At 32.9% G+C, this 21279-nt stretch overlaps 1 protein-coding gene across 2 annotated transcripts; it reads right to left on the reverse strand.

Annotated features, from left to right (window-relative positions):
• Positions 1 to 201: 201 nt before the first annotated feature.
• On the reverse strand, positions 202 to 20901 carry YES1 (YES proto-oncogene 1, Src family tyrosine kinase). 2 transcript variants are annotated; one of them, XM_070942355.1, is made up of 11 exons: positions 20637 to 20901; positions 15501 to 15600; positions 12869 to 12967; positions 10914 to 11017; positions 10661 to 10810; positions 10387 to 10542; positions 9870 to 10049; positions 7837 to 7913; positions 2470 to 2623; positions 1123 to 1254; positions 202 to 428 (listed from the first exon to the last, which is right to left on the reverse strand). In XM_070942355.1, the coding sequence occupies exons 1-11, from the start codon at positions 20899 to 20901 to the stop codon at positions 220 to 222; spliced, it is 1626 nt and encodes a 541-aa protein (XP_070798456.1). In that variant the 3' UTR covers positions 202 to 219. The 2 variants fall into 2 exon arrangements, with proteins under 2 accessions (XP_070798456.1, XP_070798457.1); XM_070942356.1 differs by lacking the exons at positions 15501 to 15600; positions 20637 to 20901 and adding an exon at positions 15876 to 15892.
• Positions 20902 to 21279: the final 378 nt, after the last annotated feature.

A 21279-nucleotide genomic window follows, 5' to 3' on the forward strand; every position in this document is an offset into this window, starting at 1 on the left:
CCTGATATAATATTGGAGAAAAATATATCATTGATACATTTAGGTATAACACTTTAAAAAGTGGTTTTGTGCAACCGTATTTCAGAATTCCAGTTTGCCAGCTAACAAGAGCATGCAAATTGCAATTTGCCTTCTTTTGAGTTCTTCCAATTAGCAAGGAATTTTTTTAAAAAAGTACTCTACATTTGGCATATTGTGCATGGGATGTAAGCCATCAATTTATAAATTGTCTCCAGGCTGGTACTGTGGTTCTGTAGCAGTAAAATAATCTTCTAAGAAAGACTGGATATATTCAAATGTTGGCCTTTCATCGGGATCTTTCTTCCAACACAGTTTCATTAATTCATGGAGAGATTCTGGGCATCCCTGAGGACAAGGCATTCTATATCCACGTTCCACTTGCTCTAAAACTTCCCGATTGACCATTCCTAAAATTAAAAGAATAGCTTTAATGTTTGTATTTTTTCAAGTTGAAAGAGGGTTTCAAAAATCTGTCACTGTTTACTTGGAATGTAAACAGGTTTATAGGTTGTATTCACGGACAACATTAAATATTTTTAAAATCATGATTTGTTGAACTATTCCAAACTATAGCTTGTTTGGGGAAAGTCTAACTATGGTTTGAAATTAGAGTTTATATTTGGATTTTTGAACACAATAATGGCAAATGTAAATTTGTTGTTTCCCACTATATTCCCAGTGTATTTTTGTGCCTCATCTGAGACACTCCAAAGAGATGCAAGGTAACAGTAGAAAGAAAAGAAAAAAGAAAATAAAGAAAATAAAAGAAACTAGGAATAAACACAATTATTTTGCTCATCAAAGGTTAGCTTTGACTTCTTTAAAAATCTATGGTAAAAATGATATGGCATAATGTCTTTTATTTATAAACACAGTGAATTTGATGTTTTAAAATAGTGTGTCTCTACATTTTTAAAATATTGAATTGCAGCTTCTGTAACATGGTTTGCATTAACTGTAGTGTTTTCTTAAGTATTGTATGAGGTAATGCACTTTATTTCATCAGAACAACTGATTGTAAATAACCCTAAGCATAAATAACAGATTGTGAAATTATATAACTAACATGATACATTAGTCATGGTTTTTCCCTCCTCTTACCTGGGTATGGCACACGTCCCTTTGTTACAAGCTCTGTCAGCAAAATTCCAAATGACCAGACATCAGATTTAATTGTAAACCGACCATATAGTGCAGCCTCAGGTGCTGTCCATTTAATTGGGAATTTGGCCCCTAGATAATATATACACATTGAAAATAATGCATTTTAATATTATAACTTATAACTATTTTAAAAATTATTTTGATGGTGCTATCTATATCTATTTATCTCTCTCTATCTATCTTTATATCCTATCTATCTATCTATCTATCTATCTATCTATCTATCTATCTATCTATCTATCTATCTATCTATCTTTCTTTCTTTCTATTTATATCTATTTTTCTATTATCTATCTATCTATCTATCTATCTATCTATCTATCTATCATATGGGAAAAGGATAATTTGATAGTCTCTTCTATTGTTGTAATAGCATCCATTCTATTAAATATAAGAACTAATCTGGAGATTGGAACTCTTTCTGCTGGAAAAGAACTGCAAACGTATCTTTGTTATACTGAAAGAGAAAAGTCTAATTGAGAATACATGTGGGAGTAGAGCGTGGGTGACAACAAAGTGAGTAATACTTTCAAATTAACATATGTTTAATGGTACTTCTCCCAAGGCTGAGGTTGTTCTGCCCAGATAATGAAGAAAATCTATGCATTTTAGCATGCAGGTTGGTAACTACTGTAAAAAAGTTGCCATTGTTAATCTGTTTTATGTGGAGAACTAGCACATAATTGTTCTTTCTATTATGCAAATGATTGGCAGGAAGTACATAAACAAGTGTAGCTTTCAGCACCTGCCTATAATCTGAAGTTCAGATTGTACTGTTTCTTTATAAACTGCTTGGCAAATAACCTTGAATATGAATCACAGTATGTTGCAAAGTTTGATAACCAAATGAAGCCTTTTCAACAACAATTTTACTTTTGCAGAGATAAGGATTTATTTTAGCAAGTTATATTGTTAATAAATCAGTTAAAAAATTCAGAAAACTATTTTAGAACAGATAGCAGTGTATTGAATAATCCACTTTAGAGAATATCCAGTTTCTATTACTAATGACTATAGTAAATGGAAAAAATAAAGATCATTCATCTATCTCAGAAAGTATTAATATTAGTAAAGCACTTAGTCAAACTAGAACATAGCGCATAGAATCATAGGGTTGGAAGGGGCTTGAGGTCTTCTAGTCTAACCCCCTGCTCAAGCAGAAAAACCTATAATATTTCAGGCATAAGCTGACTTGTGTTGATCAAGAATTCAGACAATACATTATACATACTAATAAAACAATATTTACTATACTGGATAGTACATAAAGAATATTGTAAATACCTTGTCTAGCAGTGTATTCATTGTCTTCTATTAATCTTGCTAATCCAAAATCAGCAATTTTGCACACCAGATTATCCCCTACAAGTATATTAGCTGCTCGAAGATCTCTATGAATGTAGTTCATTCTTTCAATGTACGCCATGCCATCAGCAATCTTATAAAAAAAGTAGCTTATTAACAAAGCAGTATTCAGTCAATGAAATACTTAATACAAAATCATGAAAATGATTCTGAAGTTACATGTTACAAACACAGTAGATTTACAATGTTTAGATTTCATAACATGTAGCAATATTATTTTGCAACAGAATTAATAATCTTAAATTAGAAAAGTCTACACATTATTCTTTTTGTTCTGTGTGTATTACATATGCATGTTGCACTTGTGTAAAGCAATTTTCTAGAACATTCTCAAGCTGATTTTTTTGGTGGACGTTCATGCTTAAAGTGTCTGCTTAAATTGAATTGCCCAAAATTCTCTTTCTGGCTGTCATGGTGGTACCACTCAAAACTTCTCCTTTAGACTTTCTCTACACTATTTTGCACATTTTTTTCCTTTTGTTTTTCTCTTTTGTTCTTTCTACTTTTGATGTTTTTGCTTTGTGTTTTTCTTCATCAAGACTTGGCTTCTTAATCTATGATCCCTTGGCCTTTTTTCAGCAAACTACTAGTTTCAGGAATAAAATCCTACTATTAGTAATTAATTCTCAGTTTTTGTTTGCAGTTCAAGGGGTTACTTGCCCACTTGCCATCACTGTTTTATCCTTCAGATACATCTCACTTGATGATTTCCCCAAGAGTAAGCTTTGTAAATAAATCAAATTGCAGAAAGTAAATATCTACCTTCTACAAGTTTGTTCATGGGACAAAGTTTACATTACTCTCTGTTGTTTAATACCTGCTCTGGCTTTAACTCCCTTATATCTAAAACCAATTTTCTCCTATGTCTATTTTGAATTTAAGAGCCATGAATTTTTGACATCAGGCCATTTGATCTTGGTGAAAATAAGAAAGTGAATCGAACTTGGGAAAACAATGAAGTGAAAGCTGGACAATTCCAGTCTAAATTTACCCCATCTTCTGCTGCTCTATGTTGGTGACATTTTTCATATCTGCCTCCACAGTCTCCTACTGGATAACTGGGAACTTTCTTTGGCATTGATGTAGATGTTATCCACATGCTTCAGCTTCATTCTCTTTTAAAGTGTTCGTGTGTGTTGCATTACTGGCTTCTATTTCAGAATATGAAACTTATTTATTTGCATTTCTTCTTTAGAATTTGGGGGATTGTAACGTATTCTTCCGTTCTTCAATCTGAAATGAATAGTCATTAAGTGAGGACTATCTGTAATAGTTATTTAGAGAGAATTGCACATAGGATCCACTCTACTTGGCCAATTCTTTTTAAATTTCAACACAATTTCAACCTAACCTAAATCTTTGTGTCTTTGAGGGAAAATCTAGCCTTTGTCTGATGCAGATAGTGTGGTATATATGGGGGAGCCTGAATTCAATCTAGTTGGAGTTTATTTGCATTCAATCGAGTGGAATAATTCATGCATCTGGCCATGTTTCTTTATTATTATTGACTAGTCAAGGTTGAATAATTGTATTTTACTTATTTGATTTTGAAACAGCCCAATTCCTTTGTTAGACAGACCAGCAAATAAAGCAAGAAGATGAGAAGGAGAAGACGATAAAGATAATAATGACTGTTGAAATAAACCAAGGGAAAAGTACCTTAAGAGATTTAAAAATGGAATCAGATAACCTGGAAGATACTTTTGAAAGGGAGATAGGGGCTTGGGTGGACACTCTGGAGACCTGGCAGCTTAGGAGGATAGAGATGGGACAAATATTCAGACTGAATGGTGAAGACACAGATGCTGATAGAGACAAAGATCCAAGAGAGGAGTATGGGAGGCAAGCTAAAAAACGAATAAAAATTGAAGTATTAAAACGGGCAAGAGATGATAGATGAAATAATTTTTTTCTTTTTCTAATATAATGATGGCCTGATTAAAAACTAGAATAGAAGTAGAAATAAGAATACATACATTTATATAAAGCAATAGTTAGACGGAAAGATTGTAAGTTGAAAGATGGTACTATTAGGTATGTTTAAATAATAGGATGATTGGTTCTAGAATGGCATACTGAGACTTTGAATAACTAAATAATGAAGGACTATGTCTTAATATAAACATGTGTATTAACACTAGGATTAGTAATGGTGGCCTGACTAGAAGCTAGAATAGAGGTAGAAATAAGAAATAGGGGGAATATTAGCAGATATAATTTTTATGTAATAGAATATAAGTAATAACCAGATGGAAAGATTAGAGGTTGAAAGATGATATTACTATTTATGCTTAATAATATCATTGGCATTAAAATGGAACATTTAAATATTGAATAACTACTCTAAAACAAACATATATATTAATACTAGGATTATTAATGTAACAAATATTGTTATTATTATTATTGCTATTTGTATCAAAATGAATTATACCCAAAGGCCACACTATTCATGTATTGATATTGATGTATATTTAAAAATAAAAATCCAATAAAACTTTTTTTAAAAAAAGAAACAGCCCAATTCTTTAGCAACTTTGTAGTTTGTAATTAAAAGGAAGAGAATACAGTACAATACTACCTACACTAACATATAGGTAGTGTTTGTTTAGCAATGGCCTCATACAGAGACATTTGCAGTTATGAAAGTGATGGTAAACATAACTTTATGATACTTCCTCACATTTATAACCTTCACAGGTCTATAAACACAAAGGATCTACTGTTGCACTCAAGCCTAGCCCAGAGAAACTCCATTAGTGCTGGTATATTTCACATCACATTTTTAATAGTAGCTCACCTTCCTAAAGATGAATTGTTGCAGCAGATATGCTCAGCTATATTTTGGATTGTGGTACAGGATTTGATATTGCAATCGTGTTTCTTTGACAGAATTTTTCATGGTTTGGGAATGATCATTTTATGAATATTCAAAACCGTTGATATACAGTATGCTATATTGCAGTAATTCTCAAAAGCATCCTGTTTCTTTCTCAGGTGCATTCTTTTTTCCAAACTGGACAGCATCCTATTGTAAGTATTCCTCTGCTCACAATCATGAAGCTTTGTTGGGACAGGATCGTCTGCACAGTCCTATTGCATTTAGCCAAGAGCAAGTTTCAACATAATCTCCTTGACAAGAATCTCCTACCTACAGTATTCTCAGGTGGAAGCCAGATGCACCATCCAAGATTCCAAATGCTATGACTGACGGCTTAAAATGATGCCTTTCTTTGGAAACAATCTGCTATGCCTTTTTAACAGGGTAGAGTGGGCTGTCTGAATTACCTAAAAGCGGTAAAGTGCCAGTGGCTGTGTTTTGCTCTGGGGAATTAGTTTCATAATTTCTTTGAAAAGAAATTTCATAATTTCTTAAAAAAGAAAAACCTTCATATTCACTAAAATTATTTGGTGATTATCAGTATTTCACATACATGATGGTGGATTTCTCGCATTCTATACTTTTTTTTAATTCTCAAGTTATACATCAATTTGTCACCACTATTTTCTGATTATCAAAGTTCACCCACAATGGACAGACTATTTGCTGCTCTCTCAACTTATCTCCACTATTCAACTTTTTAACTATCACTTCATTACATGGTTACCCTTTAAAGTAACATTTTGGACAGTTGTTACATCTGCAAAATATGCCAATATTCTTTCAAAGCAAACTATTTGCTTATAAAGAATTGCCTCATTGTACATTGTGTAGCTAAGAACAAAGCTACTTTGTGTCTTAATTCTACCTTGATTCTGAAAATATTTTCTAACGCCCTTGTGAGAACATTGTTTTTTTAGCTTTCCTCCCTTATTCTACCAGCCACATTGAAATAATCATTTAGATCTGAAAAGTAGTTTTGTTTTTACCTTGACAGCATGAAATCATTTCATTTGACTCAACCATCTTTCATTTGCTGCTTAACAAAAGTTTCCCCACTATTTTATTGAAACGATTTGTTTGACAAGCTACAACATCTGCCTGTGACATTTGTTGTTTGTGGGCAATTCCCACAGGGCAATTACTGCAATGGCTGAATGACATATTAAGAGCTTCCGTTATGTCTGTACCATCCACATTTGTGAAGCCTAGATTATAGCAGTTTTAAACTGCTATTATTAAACTCATTTTGATGTGATCACTGATAAGATAGCTCTTCTCCTATACATTGTGTTCACAGTAGGTTAGAAGTAAATAGCATGAAATGAGATTATTATATTACCATAATAATAATCTTTCCCCTTTTTAAATGGAAATTTTAAATTTGGTTTTAAATTATTGGGGTTTTAAATTTGTTCAGCCAAATTATTTAATTCGTTTTAGTCTATTTTAAATTTTGTATTTATGTTTTATTCTATGGCTGTTCACTGCCCTGAGTCCTTCGGGAGTAGGGCGGTATACAAATTCAATAAAATAAATAAATAAATAAATAATAAATAATGAGAAATAAGTAGAAACTATGTTACTTGCCCAAAAGAGAGAATTTGGGAGCCATTGCACTGTGCACAAAAAACTGAGTTCACTGTAAATAGGGCTTGCATTTGGCACATAGTAGACACTGGAACTGAGTACTGGAATCATATTGGTTTTATTAGTTTTGCAGTAGAGACATTCATTGGAAACCTACATTCTTGAATGCTTGTCTGCTCCTGCCACTACTTACAAATATTTCTAAAAAAGGCCCAACACTTATAATCCATAAAAACCCACAAACGATAACAAAAGGTTGCTAACATGTCACCTATCATGTTGATTCACCATGTTACCCACTGCAGGGATATTTTCTTTCTTTGACCATACTGGCAGTCTGAGGGGTTCAGTTTGGGCAGACACTTTAGATGAGGCTTTTCCAAGGTGTAACTCCCTTGGGGAGGTGCAGACAAAGTCCAGGGGACATGTGAAGGACCTTTTAGTTACATTGTTACAAAAAATCTACCTTTCCCAAAGTTTCATTGTATTGTTTTCATTGTTTTTTTGTATTCATTTGGTGTTTGGATTTTTAGGGGAGTTGTGTATATTAAAGTTATACTAAAAGGAAGGTGTAATGGTAAAAACTTTAGAATTTCCTGCTTTAGAGAATCTTTTCACCAAAAAAAACTGAACTAGAGAATGTTCCAGAATACCCTACGATGCAGGCACAAATCTATACAGATGACCACCTGAAGATCTATGGTTATAATCAGACTGTTAACAGAATGGGAAATCACTTTTAGCCTTTTCTATATTACTCAATGGTTGTAATATTGGAATGTTTTAGTAATCAAAGAACATATTTGAATAACTACCTGGGCAGCCATATCCACCAGTTGTGGAAGCTTTAAATATTTCCCTTCTCCTTCCTTAAGAAAATCTAGTAAGCTTCCTACAGAAAGACATAAAAACAGCAGCGTTTCCTTTAATTCAGTTATAGTAATGGTATCACAACACTTTAGTAACAGTTCAGTTTCAAAATCTACACTTACTTCAGGCATAGTTAAAATAAAATTCTATTAATATCAATATAAATAAAACAGAAAAAACCAATACTTATATGGTTACAATGTAGTATTTTGGAATTAGTAGTAATTTTGGGCATGTATAAAATAAAACATAATTAACCAAATCCTTTGGATATATGACAATGTTAACAGATATCTCCAACAATTTAAATGTAATGGCTGTATACGTGAGGTCCCCTCATTCTCCCAAGAGCAGATACGCAGTTTTGTGAGGCAGGAGTTTGTCTTAATTTGTATGGTTTATTTGTTTTTATTTATTGATTTATATCCCACCTTAATTATTCAGAAGTGACATATGCAAATAAATATGAATTCAATATTGGATTAATTTTCTATGTCATGGGCATAAATCAAGTAGTGTTGCTTCAAGACATATAAATGTACACCTGGATTAGAGATAAGCATCTATTCAGGGCTTGGGGAGTAGGAATATTAAGATTTCTCTAAATGTGTAAGCAGTCTCCACAATATGGCTGCCATAGGAGTATTGCCTATTCAGTATAAGTCTGCAATGGAAGGAAGTAGTCAATGACAAAACATGCCTTTACTAGAAAATAAACTGATGAGAATAGTTTCTGTCACTTTCTCACCATCAGGATACGGTTTTCAGCCCTGGTTTTTTTTTTATTTCTGGCAGCAAGTACCCATTGTTTTAATTTATTAAGAATACTTTGGGGCCTATATATAAGCTCATAACAATTTTCATTGTTAAATGAGACATTTGTTAAGTGAATTTGGCCCCATTTTACGACTTTTCTTGCCACAGTTGTTAAATGAATAACTGTGGTTGTTAAGTTAATGTCACGGTTGTTAAGTGAATCTAGCTTTCCCCTGATTTTGCTTATTAGAATGACATAAAAAGTTATCACGTGACTCTGGGATACTGCAGCCATCATAAATATGAATCAGTTGCCAAGTGTCTGAATTTTGATCACGTGACCATGGGGATGCTTTAATGATCGTAAGTGTAAAAAATGGTCATAAATCGCTTTTTTTAGTGCCATTGTACCTTTGAAGGGTCACTATACAAACTGTTGTAAATCGAGGATTACCTGTATTTTTAATCTCTCATATTTTAAATCCTATCAATTAATCTGTAAAAGACCATTTTTCTTGACAGGTACAACCTGTCAATGTCACTTCGTGGATGTAAAGAGTGCTACATATTGAAAAGTTTGCACATTTTCCAGTACAAGTTTTCTATTATTATTATTATTATTATTATTATTATTATTATTATTATTATTATTATTATTATTATTATTAATATACGCAAATATCTTTATTTCACATAATTTTAATTTATGTAACTATCTGATTCTATTAATGCCTTTTATATACGCCTGGCAAATGCTTCCTGAATATGTTTCTTGTTGATTGCCAGGAAAGGTATTAAGAAAATAATAATATAAAATGATAGTTTGTCTTTTTTTTTAAGGGGAAAAATTTATTTATTTACTTATTTAATTAAAAAAATCTGATTGCCACCCATTTTAGAACCATAATTTTGTCTCACAACAATTATATAAAACCAATATTATACAAAAATAAAACAACCCCTCCCCAATAAAAACAGAAAGAAAGAAACCTGGTGCCATAACTAAACTTCCTAGATACAGCCCACCACACTGCGTTCTAACTCTGATTTAACTGTTCCAGTGGGATAAGAACCAAAATCTACAATGAAAGCCCTGGTAGACACTTCGAAATATCTACCATGATAAAATACTTTTCTCTCTATTCTGCCATAATAATTCAATAGTAAATCCATACAATACTATTGTTTTCCTATTTGATTTCAATATAGAGGTAAAATGTACCTTTTGTCATGAATTCAGTGACAATGTAGATAGGCTCCTCAGAAACTACAGCATAAAGTGGAACAAGTTTATCATGCCTTAATTTCTTCATGATCTGAGCTTCTTGTAGGAAAGCTTCTGGCATCATTGTACCAGGTTTTAGAGTTTTGATTGCAACTTTTGTTGTTCCGTTCCATGTACCTATGTAATAAATGCATTATATTATCAGTTACAATACAAAGATTTTCAGTGGAATATAAATTTTGCAGCAGCAGTATGTGTAAAATAATCCATTAAAAAAATGTTGAACAGAATTTAAAAATAATTTGTGCCTTTAGCCTATTGTTTATAAATGATTTAAAGTAGTATTGTTTATAAATGATTTAAAGTGATTCTCTAATTCTTAGGCAGATGTTTTCCATTTCAGCAATCTAAATTTTTTTAAAAAAAATCTGGAGATAGTAAGGTCTGGAACTATTATGCACAGAACACTTAGATTTAATTATAAGAGTTACGGTTTTCCCCATGTAACACTTACCCATCCAAACTTCACCAAAGCACCCTTGGCCTAGCTTAACTTCTAGCCGCAAGGATTCTCTAGGGATTTCCCAGGCGTCCTTTGCTAAGCCCTGTGTCTGAGGTTTCACAGTTGGACACACAGTTGTTAATTTATGACACAGGCCGTCAGCATGATCTAGCAATCAGAGAAACATTTCTTATATAGTCACATATTTTAAAGCATAGCCTTCTCAGAAATATATGCATCAGGTTATAATTTATTTCTAGGATCAGTTATAACATTTAGAACCTACCTGTATAATGTTTGACCAGCTTTTGTAAAGATTCAAATTGTGCTCTTGTTGTTATATAATATCCACCATTGTCAAGTTTTCTGATTTTATAGTGTTTCACATTATCACCTCTAATCTCATCCCAGTCACGTATAGAAAGGGAATAAGCACCTGGAAAAATAATTTAATATTTGATTCTGTAAACACATTTATTAAAAAATTACAAATTCATTATAATTTAATTTTATTCAGTAATATAGTTAAAGATAGATACCTTTTGTAGTTTCACTCTCTCGGACTAAAAAAATACCACGTTGATTCCCAGGATTTAAAAGTAATCTTTCTGCATCTTTTCTGCCCATTTTACCAAAATACCATCTACAAAATTGAAAGAGAAATATGTTCAAGAAAAGATTCAGTTGAAATATTTGATTAACATAGCAATGGTATTAAATTGCAAAGATGAGACCATGGAGCATTCATTATAACAGGGGCTTTCCATATAATTCCATCTTTGTACTTTTAAAATATATGAGAAACCAAAGTTGTTTCTAAATGTGATATGATCACACAGATTCTTTCACAGGCAAAGATATGATCTAGTACTTTTATTCAAAAAACAAACAAGACCATGTCTCATCTATTCCATCCAAGATTCAGTAACAAACTAGTTTTAAATACATGGAGCGGTTCAAAAGCAGATATTCCAAAATACTGGTTTAAAATTTTGAAGAAAAACAAGACAAGTCAGTTGGACTAAAGCAACTACAGGTGAAACCAGAAAGTATTGTTTGTCATTTTGTTATTCCTGTATGCTTTCTGCTTTAAATGTGGTTTTGTTAATTTTTTAAAATTACCAAACATGCTAAGCATTGTTTCAGTGGGAAATACTAGATTGCATTTGAGTGACAATAATGCCATATAAACAAGCAATAAAATAAACCTGCATATCTGAACTTGCTGAGTTACAAAGGAGATTTATTTCCTTTATTATTTTTATAAATAATCCAAGGCAGATAACATACCCAACAACCTAACTTTCTTCTCCTATTTTCCCCACAACAACAACAACTCTGTGAGGTGGATTGCGCTGGCAAGAGTGATTAGGCCAAAGTTCCCCCAGCTGGCTTTCATGGCTAAGGCAGGACTTGAACTCATGGTCTCTTACTTTATAGCCTGGTAATCACAAAGTTTATAAGCAATTCTGGGTCAAGGCAACTTTATTTGTTATTTTTGTTATTTTATCAGATTTCTATACTGCCCTTCTCCTTTCGGACTCAGGGCGGTGAACAGCCAAAGTAAAACATTTGTACACAAAAGTTAAAATAGATTTAAAATAATTAAATAAGTTTGGCCCATAATTTAAAACATTTCAAATTAAAACCAACTTTAACAATATGCGTAGAAATTCCATGTATTTCTAAGCTCAGAAACTAGCCAGAAGATTTAAGCAAGCAACTTGTGGCAATGTAAGGACTAACTTGCAACTAAACTTTGCAAAAAGTATACCAAACTTTAAAGGTTGTATATCTTACACACACCATAATTTCCATCAGAATGTACTGTGAAGTCTCTATGATGTGGAGGTGAGACCTCTTCATATGGAATATATATGTAAATATATTTTTCTTGATAAATAAGAATGAGAAATTTTGTGACTTTTTGCAGATCTATTATTTAGGGAAAGAGAATTTATTAGGTTTATTTATTTTTTTCAGCTTCCAACGAGTATGGATTTTTAAAAATGTTTAATGTTATATGTTTGGGTCTTCCCCTCCCCTTTTTTGTACAGAGTTTTTTTTTTGTTATTGTTACTGTTGGATGTATGGGTTTTTTTCTAATTTTTTTTCACTTTTGTATTTTATTCCCACTGACAAAACATTATACATACATACATACATACATATACATATATAGATATATAGATATAGATATATAGTTAGATATTTAATAGACTGTGATGTGTCAATAATTGTACCCGTATGAACTCATATTAACACATGTGAAATTGAACTATTTATTCTAAAAATAATCTAAACATACATTTTAAGAATGTCTCCTCTATATAAAATATAATATTTTAAGATATTAATTTTGTTTAATTCATGTAAGTGCTGTAATCGAAGACCTCCTGTATCTAATAATTCTTTTGAATAGACTGATTAAATTATACTGAACGCCACTGAATAATTACAGATAAAAATGATTAAGAACATTATAAAGTCTTACTCTTCTGCTTGAATGGAATCTGCCGGAGCCACATAATTGCTAGGAATGTAGCCACTCTTTCCTGTTGCAATAGATCTTGCTTCCCACCAGTCTCCTTCCCTAAGGGGAAGGAAGGACAGGAAAAAATGTAATTAAACTGAATATATATGAACAATAATAAAATCATTTTCAATTATGAAATATTGTGAACTGATATAGCACCAACATCATCTTAGCTTAGATGTCTGTTTACATCTATGAAATAGCACACCAGCTAGATCTTAATATAATTGCTGTTTGTCCTATGTAGGAAAATACAGAAATACATTCTTCCTACCATACAGTAGGAAGAACCGTTTGTTTTCTGCCTCTAATAAACATGTGATAAATAAAAAACAGAATAACAGTTGGAAGAGACCTTGGATATCTTCTAGCCCAACCCCTTGCTCAAGCAGGAAACTCTACACCATTTCTGACAAATGGTTGTCCAATCTCTTCTTTAAAACTCCAGTGTTGGAGCAGCAACAACTTCTGGAGACAAGTCATTCCACTAATTAATTGTTCTCGCTGTCAGGAAATTTCTCCTTAGTTCTAGGTTGCGTCTCTCCTTGATTAGTTTCCATCCATTGCTTCTTGTCCTGCCCTCAGGTGCCTTGGAGAATAGATTGAGCCCCTCTTCTTTGTGGCAACCCCTGAGATATCGGAACACTGCTAATATGTCATGCCTCGTCCTTCTTTTCATTAAACTTGACATACCTTATTTATTTATTTATTTATTTATTTATTTATTTATTTATTTATTTATTGGTTCGATTTATATGCCGCCCTTTTCCGGAGACTTAGGGTGGCTTACAATGCATTAAGCAATAGCCTTCATACTTTTGTATATACCTGCTTTCGCCTCCCCCCCACAAGCGGTGTTCTTTTTTATACAAAGTCAGCTTATTGCCCCCACAAACCGGGTCCTCATTTTACCTACTTTGAGAGGATGGAAGGCTGAGTCAACCTTGAGCCTGGTGAGATTTGAACTTGCAGTAATTGCAGGCAGCTGGTGTTACTTAACAGCACTTAACAGTGCTTTAGTCTGCTGCACTACCAAGGCTCTATCAATTCCTGCAACCATTCTTCATATGTTTTAATCTCCAGTCCTCTAATCATCTTTGTTACTCTCCTCTGTACTCTTTTTAAAATCTTTTTTATATCATGACAACCAAAATAAACAGATGGATTTAAACAAAATTTCCCAAAACTTCTAATCTTTCTCAAATATTACTATTGTCAACAAAAAATGGACATCTTACAGAAGAATAACTGAAAAAACAACATTCTCTTAATGAGATGAAAAACGATCATATTCAACGAATACAGTTCCATTTTTAATATACTGGAATCTCTCTGCTACTAAAATTGGTATTAATTAATTAAATATACTTCTGAAAGTGCATTATTGCAAATTGCCATATAAAAGGAACATTAAGGTTGCATGTACAGGTAACCCTAGACTTATAATCATTTGTTTAGTTTGAAGTTACAACAGCACTGAGTAAAGGGGCTTATGACCATTTTTCACACTTATGATCATTGCGGCACCCCTATGGTCATGTCATCAGAATTTTGACACTTGACAACTGCCATGTATTTATTATGGTTGAAGTGTCCTGGGGTCATGTGATCCCCTTTTTGAGACCTTCTGACAAGTAAAGTAATGGGGAAGTCAGATTCAGTTAACAACCGTGTTACCAACTTAACAACTGCAGCTATTCAATTAACAACTATGGCAAGAAAGGTGGGCCAAAACCCACTTAACAACTGTTAATTTTGGGTTCAATTGTGGTCACATGTTGAGAACTATCTGTATGTACCTATCTTAGAAGTAAAGATAAAAGGATTATTATATTGAAGGCATGTGGTATAATACAATTTACCTTTATAACTTCCAGACTGATCTGTTTTCTAGAAAGTAAAGAAGTAAAGAGGATGACTTTGATGGAGATATGCAAACTCTTTTGCCAAAAGAGTAAAGCATTTTTAAAGGCCACAATGTCAAGACAGCAGCTCATACAGACACTTCCTTAATTCACTGAATTATAAGATAGAAGAGATACATCACAGTCAGACTTGTAAGATTGATACCAGCCATACTAGGTATATGAGATCAAAAAAATCAACTCCACTGGAAGGCTAAAACTAATTTATTGAGATTGGCTATAATAAATGAACTTTGCAAGTCCGATTATGTTGTATTTCCTCCTCCTCCTTATAAGATCATTTTTCTTACTCTCTTATTCGCTTATTACTGAAGGCTTTTCCCTATCAGTAACAATACTATTAGCATATGTGGAGGAATGTGAATGGCTAATAGTGTGTAATTAATAGCAATAGCACTTAGACTTATATAGCACTTCACAATGCTTTACAGCCCTCTCTAAGCTGTTTGTAAAGTCAGAATATTGCCCCCAACAATCTGGGTCCTCATTTTACCCACCTCGGAAGGATGGAAGGCTGAGTCAACCTTGAGCCTGGTGAGATTTGAACTGCCAAACTGCTGGCAGCCAGTGATCAGCAGAAGTAGCCTGCAGTACTGCATTCTAACCACTGAGCCACCACGCCTCTTATTAAGTAATTAAGTCCACAAGTTGACAACAATACTTACGTATTATTGATTATCTGAAAGCGTTCACCTTTCTTGAATGAAAGATCATCTCTAGTTCTTGCTTCATAATCGTACAAGGCCACAAAAACAGTTACACCCCCTTAGGAAAACCCAAAAATATGGCATTAATAATTTTTCCTAGACAAGAGAAATAGATACAAATCAGATTATACATGTACTATACAAAAGCATTTCACCAATTTTATTTTGAAGAAAATAGGTAAATATTCTTACTAAAAAGTGAGGAATGTTTACAGCTTTAAAAGGAAAACATTTCCTGAACTTATTTATTGATTTCATAATGGCCTAGGTCTGCAACTACATTCAAGGCAATCTATACATTTGTTTAAATATATTAATATTACTAAGAAAAACTTATTTAACATTTTCATGGTTAAAATAACTTCAAACTAGAAAAGTTGCTTTTCATGTTAAAGTTAAGAGACTACCTGTGTTTGTATGTTTATAGAAAACATATGAATAGGATATTCGGATGTGTTCACATTCTTATCATAGACCTTCCCAACTCCTATATGTCCACAAGAAAGGTGTATAGCAGTGTTTTTCAAATTTGGTAATTTTAAGATTGGAGAATTTCCCAAATTCTCCAGACAGTATTCTGAGAGATGAAATCTACACATCTAAAAATTGCCAAAGTCTGAAAAACACTGGTCTAAAGTGAAGGTATATTGCTTATTAAACATAGCTACAATCCTCAATAGGATTGCAAATTCTAATTCTATTGTACTTCAATACTAATGCATAAAGTGGCCATCAAAGTCTGCAAATCTTTCTTATTGTGGTTAAGAATGGAGAATCAAAGCCAGTATAAAACCCACTGTTTCCATTTTATCTCCATGTGCACCTTTTCACTACTTTTTCCATAAATGCTAATATTTGTATAATGGATTCCTTTTCAAAAAAAGCCCATGCTATTGATAAGATTATTTTATGTCTAAAAATCCAATAAACAAATCTCTATTAAAAATTAGTAAGGTTTCCAGAATTAGCATTTATATTCAAGCACTAAAATGCTTTCAAGCATTTGGAAGAAAATAGCAACATAAATTTGCACGAATATATTAATCATCTTTGATATATTGTGCAATGTTAATTCTGGTTTTTGCCAATAGAGACTCTGAACATGACTTGGCAACTGGAAAATGATGAACTACCTGAAGCATTTGAAATGTATGTAGGGGTTAACGGCACTCTTTCTTCTAATAAATCTTCCATTAATAAATATTTCTGTTGCAACTGCTTTTTGTAGTTTAGATTAGAATGCACACATGCGTGCACACACACACACACACACAAATCTTCACATAAAAATATAAATAGGAATTATTTATAATTATTTATAATTATAATTATATAATTATTATATAATTAATTATTAACCCAAAATAAGGGTACTGTGATATGATATGAACCTGATTCTAGGCCCAAAACAGAGCATTTTTTCCTACCTGAAGCTCCTACTGGATTTAACCTGACCATGGATTATTAACAGATTACTCTGTCAACTGAACTCATAGAGTTTCATGAAGAAAACATTGTAAGAAACCACATAACTTGAAAACTATGCAGAAAATAAATAATTCCAGTATGTGCTTTTATTAATGTGCTAATGTATTACTATACTATGTGTAATATATTAATATACATTACTGTTCATTAATTTCTCACACACATTTTACACTATTAATTCTGTTAGCATTTTTCAAATTAAAGGAAATCTACAAATGTTTAAATTAATTTATAAACTTGGATTTTACTGATTTATAAAGTATAACCAACATTTATATTGTATAAACTCAGTAACTTCAGTGTCCAGGGGAAGAATGGTGGATTGAGGATGTCTCTGCAAAAGTTGATCACACATCAAACAAGAAGAAACCAGTAGACTGGTTCCATGGAATCTTTCATGTGGGAGATTGCCCACATGTGCTGTCCTTTGCTAGGAGATCAAAGGAAAATCGTCTCTTGCAGGTGTGGGCATTGGAGATGGTGGGAATAGCCATTTTGCTTGCAACCATGTTCAACACCTTTTAATGGACACTATATTTGCTAGCCTCACTTTCTAGTCACTTTTGGAAATTGCTTATTAACATTAGAAACTTTTGGAAAGTGACCTATGTATCTTTTTTTTAATTAAATTTACAAAAAAAGTTGGCTAAAGAAGAACTCTGTATGATGGGGTAAAGAAGAAATGGTAGAGAAATCAAATCCTATGACAATCGTATGAGTGAACTAAAGATTAAAATTGTTAAGAAGTAAAATTAAGGAATCTAAGTTAGTTTATTTTATCAAGGTTAAAAAAGGCCCATTGTTATTTCTGGAATCCTTTATGGATTTCTGCTAACACCAGGACTGAAAAGATATTTTATGGATTTGCCTACAGATAAAGGAAGGGATTTGGGATGAAGAGATAATTAGTCGTTGGCTTGGAGAGGATGAAGAACACAACATGTGTTTATACTTGTTGTGATGAAGGCTGGAAATCATTTGAATTACCTTTAAGTAACTCAAAGCAGCGAACATACATAATACTCCTTCCTCCTCTTAATTTCACTACAACAACAAACTTGTGAGGTGAGTTGGGCTGAGAGTGTGTGACTAGTCCAAAGTCACCAAGCCTAATGCAGGACTAGAACTTAAAGTCTCTTGGTTTCTAGGCCAGCAGGTTAACCTCTCCGCCACACTGACTGTCAACAACTAGATGTCCTGAAGAATTTGACATACTTTAAACAACATTAGTAGTATGAAAGATTCTCAATACTTCCTCAGAGTATGCTAAGTGCCACCTGACCTGAGAGGCCCATCTTCTGGCACTGTAATCAGCAATCACTTTATCTTGTCCACCCTTGTGATTTACTTGGAAAAAATAAAAGGAGTAGTTTACTGCTGCTTTCTTGATACAATATGAATTGATGCTTTTGCTCTAGTCACTAAAATGATCATCTACCTCAGGCATCTTCCTGTACTGTACTGCTGCTGTCCAATATATATTGTCCGCTTGCTTTAGTTGGGTAGCTGGGATGATTTTCATGCCATGGATGACCTTGCTAGGAGTATTTATGCTTGGTGTAAAATCAGGGTATCCTTCACTCACCCCTCCCAGTAACTTCCCCATGCCCACAATGTAGTAGCAAAGCAGGACCTGAGGGAGTATACTTCCACAAAGCCCCCTAATTGAAATGCTCACACATTTCCATCCCTAAGCCTGATTCATATCCCTAAGCCGGGTTTTGAATTATCAGAAATTCAATATACACTACAAACATTCCCATTTAGAAATGTTTTGGCAGCAGTTAGATCAAAACATTCATATGGAAAGACTTAATTATCTAATTTGAATTTTACTTAAAGCATTTTTGGTGCCTGTGTTTGTAAAGACCAAAACATTTCACTGCATGTATTTTTTCTCTAAACACTTACATCGATTATAGATGATCATTTCTGTAAATGGACTTCTTATTACTGCTACCATAGCACAACTTCAAACCAACTATCGTAAGGTCCGTGTGTGTGTGAGAGAGTAGTAGTAGTGGTAGTGGTAGTGGTGGTGGTGGTGGTGGTGATGTTGGGAAGTTTGCCACAGCTTTTGGAAGCTTTGTAATTTAGTAAGAAGATTAATTAGAGGTGGATAAAGGTGTCTCAAATGAGGAAGTAATTCCTTGAGCACAAATGCATATTCAGGTTGTTACCAGAGGTGTCCACGAATTCAAGTCTGAAGTGGTTTAGAACACTGAGCTCCCTGCCTTCTATTCCACGCTTGAGATTAGTTTACTGCATGCTGGAATGCTACCTTCATTATGACATAAATCATGATTATTAGGTGCCAAAATGTTTTGTTTTCAGATTCCCCCCCCCCCCCTAAGTAACTAGCAGGTTTAAATCACGCCTTTATTTTTTTGTAGTGTCTAGAAGTAGTGAAGCCAATCAATATTCCTACATTTTTCAGAAAAAAAAACAAATGATTTCTTACACACATTTGTATAAAATAAATTAGCAACAGACTAAATGAAAGGATGCAATTTAAAATAGGGAAATGTCAAGATTATTGTTCATATTTTTAAAACTTTCTATGATTTTAAGGTGAAATGAATGAATTTCATTTTCTATATTACTGAACATTATGTTATTGGGATATAAATACAAAATAAAATGATAAAATATCCTAAACTTTTATTTACAAAGAAAGACTTGAGGTATTTTAAAGGGATGAACACTTGTTTTTTGACTTTTCCATCAAAATGTATGGAACTTCTGTAAATAGAGTCGATTCCCATTGCACTTTGTAAAAAACCGATTAAAAATGCAATACCTGCTGGATATAACAGTGAATGATGGCAATATCTGCCGCCTTTCATCACAATACTTCTATGCCAAAGGTTGTTGAGAAATTGCCACAACACTACATGTTTATCCAATACTACCTCACCTTAACATTTAGTATAGTGATATCTTAGGTCACTGTATGAATATTATTCCCTGCTCAAGATAAAACGGTGGCTAGCCAACCATCAATTTGAATCGTATAGGTAACTGAGGTTCTTTAGATGGTCTGGTGATCTTGTTTTTTTCTTATAATTAAAGGAATCATTGGCTCCATCTTGGTGGGGATTAGTATTAATGGAATCTACACCCAGACATGCATGATATTCACAGAGGTACTGTTCTGCCAAAAATCTTTAAATTCTATGACTTTTCAAGTTTGCACCAATGTAAAACTTGTACATATATAATTCATGGATGATCCTGAAGAATCTGTTACATGTATAACTAATCAGCATCAGTCCTACATAAAACCTGGGAAGTTGATAAATGTACTAAAGAGAAGTCAACCATTAGTACAACTATTGGGACTGTTGGCGCAGAATGTTCCTTTGTACAATTTTATTTATGTATTTATTTTTTTAATAAATACTTTTGCATATTGCTTGGAGCAAATGGAGCATATGGTTTGCAGCAAAATCAAGCTTTTCTCTAATACTGCTTGATTTTTGTACAATCTTACAATATTTTTTTTTTAATACATGATACATTTTAGACTAAATCACGTGCAATCTTGTTTCAATATTACTGAAGGATTTTTTTGCTATTTGATGGTAATTTTAAGACCATGCTTACCTGTTAGACCACTAGGATATGGACATGGCACTGGAGAAAATGAAGAAGATGCTCCTCCAAAAGGTGTCATACCAGATGACCCACCAAAAGGAGTCATGGAATGGCTATTAAAATTAATCGATGATCCTTTTACTACAGGTGACTGATTAGCTTGGGTTGAATCAGATCCATAATTGCTGACAGGGGAAGTGATTGTCTCTGGAGTATTCTCAGTTCTATATTTCATGGTAGGACTTTTGTCTTCCTTGCTCTTAATGCACCCCATGGTCTTTTCTGTAGAGAAAACAAAGGATAGTATTGCATATGAATATTTCATTATTGTTTAAACTGTTCACTAAATATTTATAATAATTTAGAAATCTTTTTAGATTGAAATATATTTACTCTTTAAAACAAGGATTTTAAACACCTCTGAATATTAGTCATATTCAATTGATTTCATAATTATACTGCTTTATTACAGCCAAAACTCAGAAACATAAATTGTGCTAAAGATATGTTACAAGGGTGCTTTTCAAAAGGCAACTGGTTTTTTTCCTTGAAAATATTTCATTTATCATCCAAGAAGCTTCTTCCATTCTGACTGAGTAGTGGGAAAACTAAATATAATAAACTAAAGTAAAACATGGATAACATCAAACTT

The sequence above is a fragment of the Pituophis catenifer genome, unplaced genomic scaffold (assembly GCF_029215685.1).
Source record: "Pituophis catenifer annectens isolate HBS135680 unplaced genomic scaffold, rPitCat1.0.hap2 SCAF_3, whole genome shotgun sequence".
In the NCBI taxonomy this organism is placed as follows: Eukaryota; Metazoa; Chordata; class Lepidosauria; order Squamata; family Colubridae; genus Pituophis; species Pituophis catenifer.

Bases quoted from the DNA above. Each gene is read 5' to 3' on its own strand.
- YES1 (XM_070942355.1), bottom strand. From the start codon at position 20,901: ATGGGGTGCATTAAGAGCAAGGAAGACAAAAGTCCTACCATGAAATAT. The intron at 15,601-20,636 runs GTAAGCATGGTC...GGTTTTCCTAAG, and splicing joins ATATCCTAGTGGTCTAACAG to GGGGTGTAACTGTTTTTGTG. The intron at 12,968-15,500 runs GTAAGTATTGTT...CCTTCCCCTTAG, and splicing joins TTTCAGATAATCAATAATAC to GGAAGGAGACTGGTGGGAAG.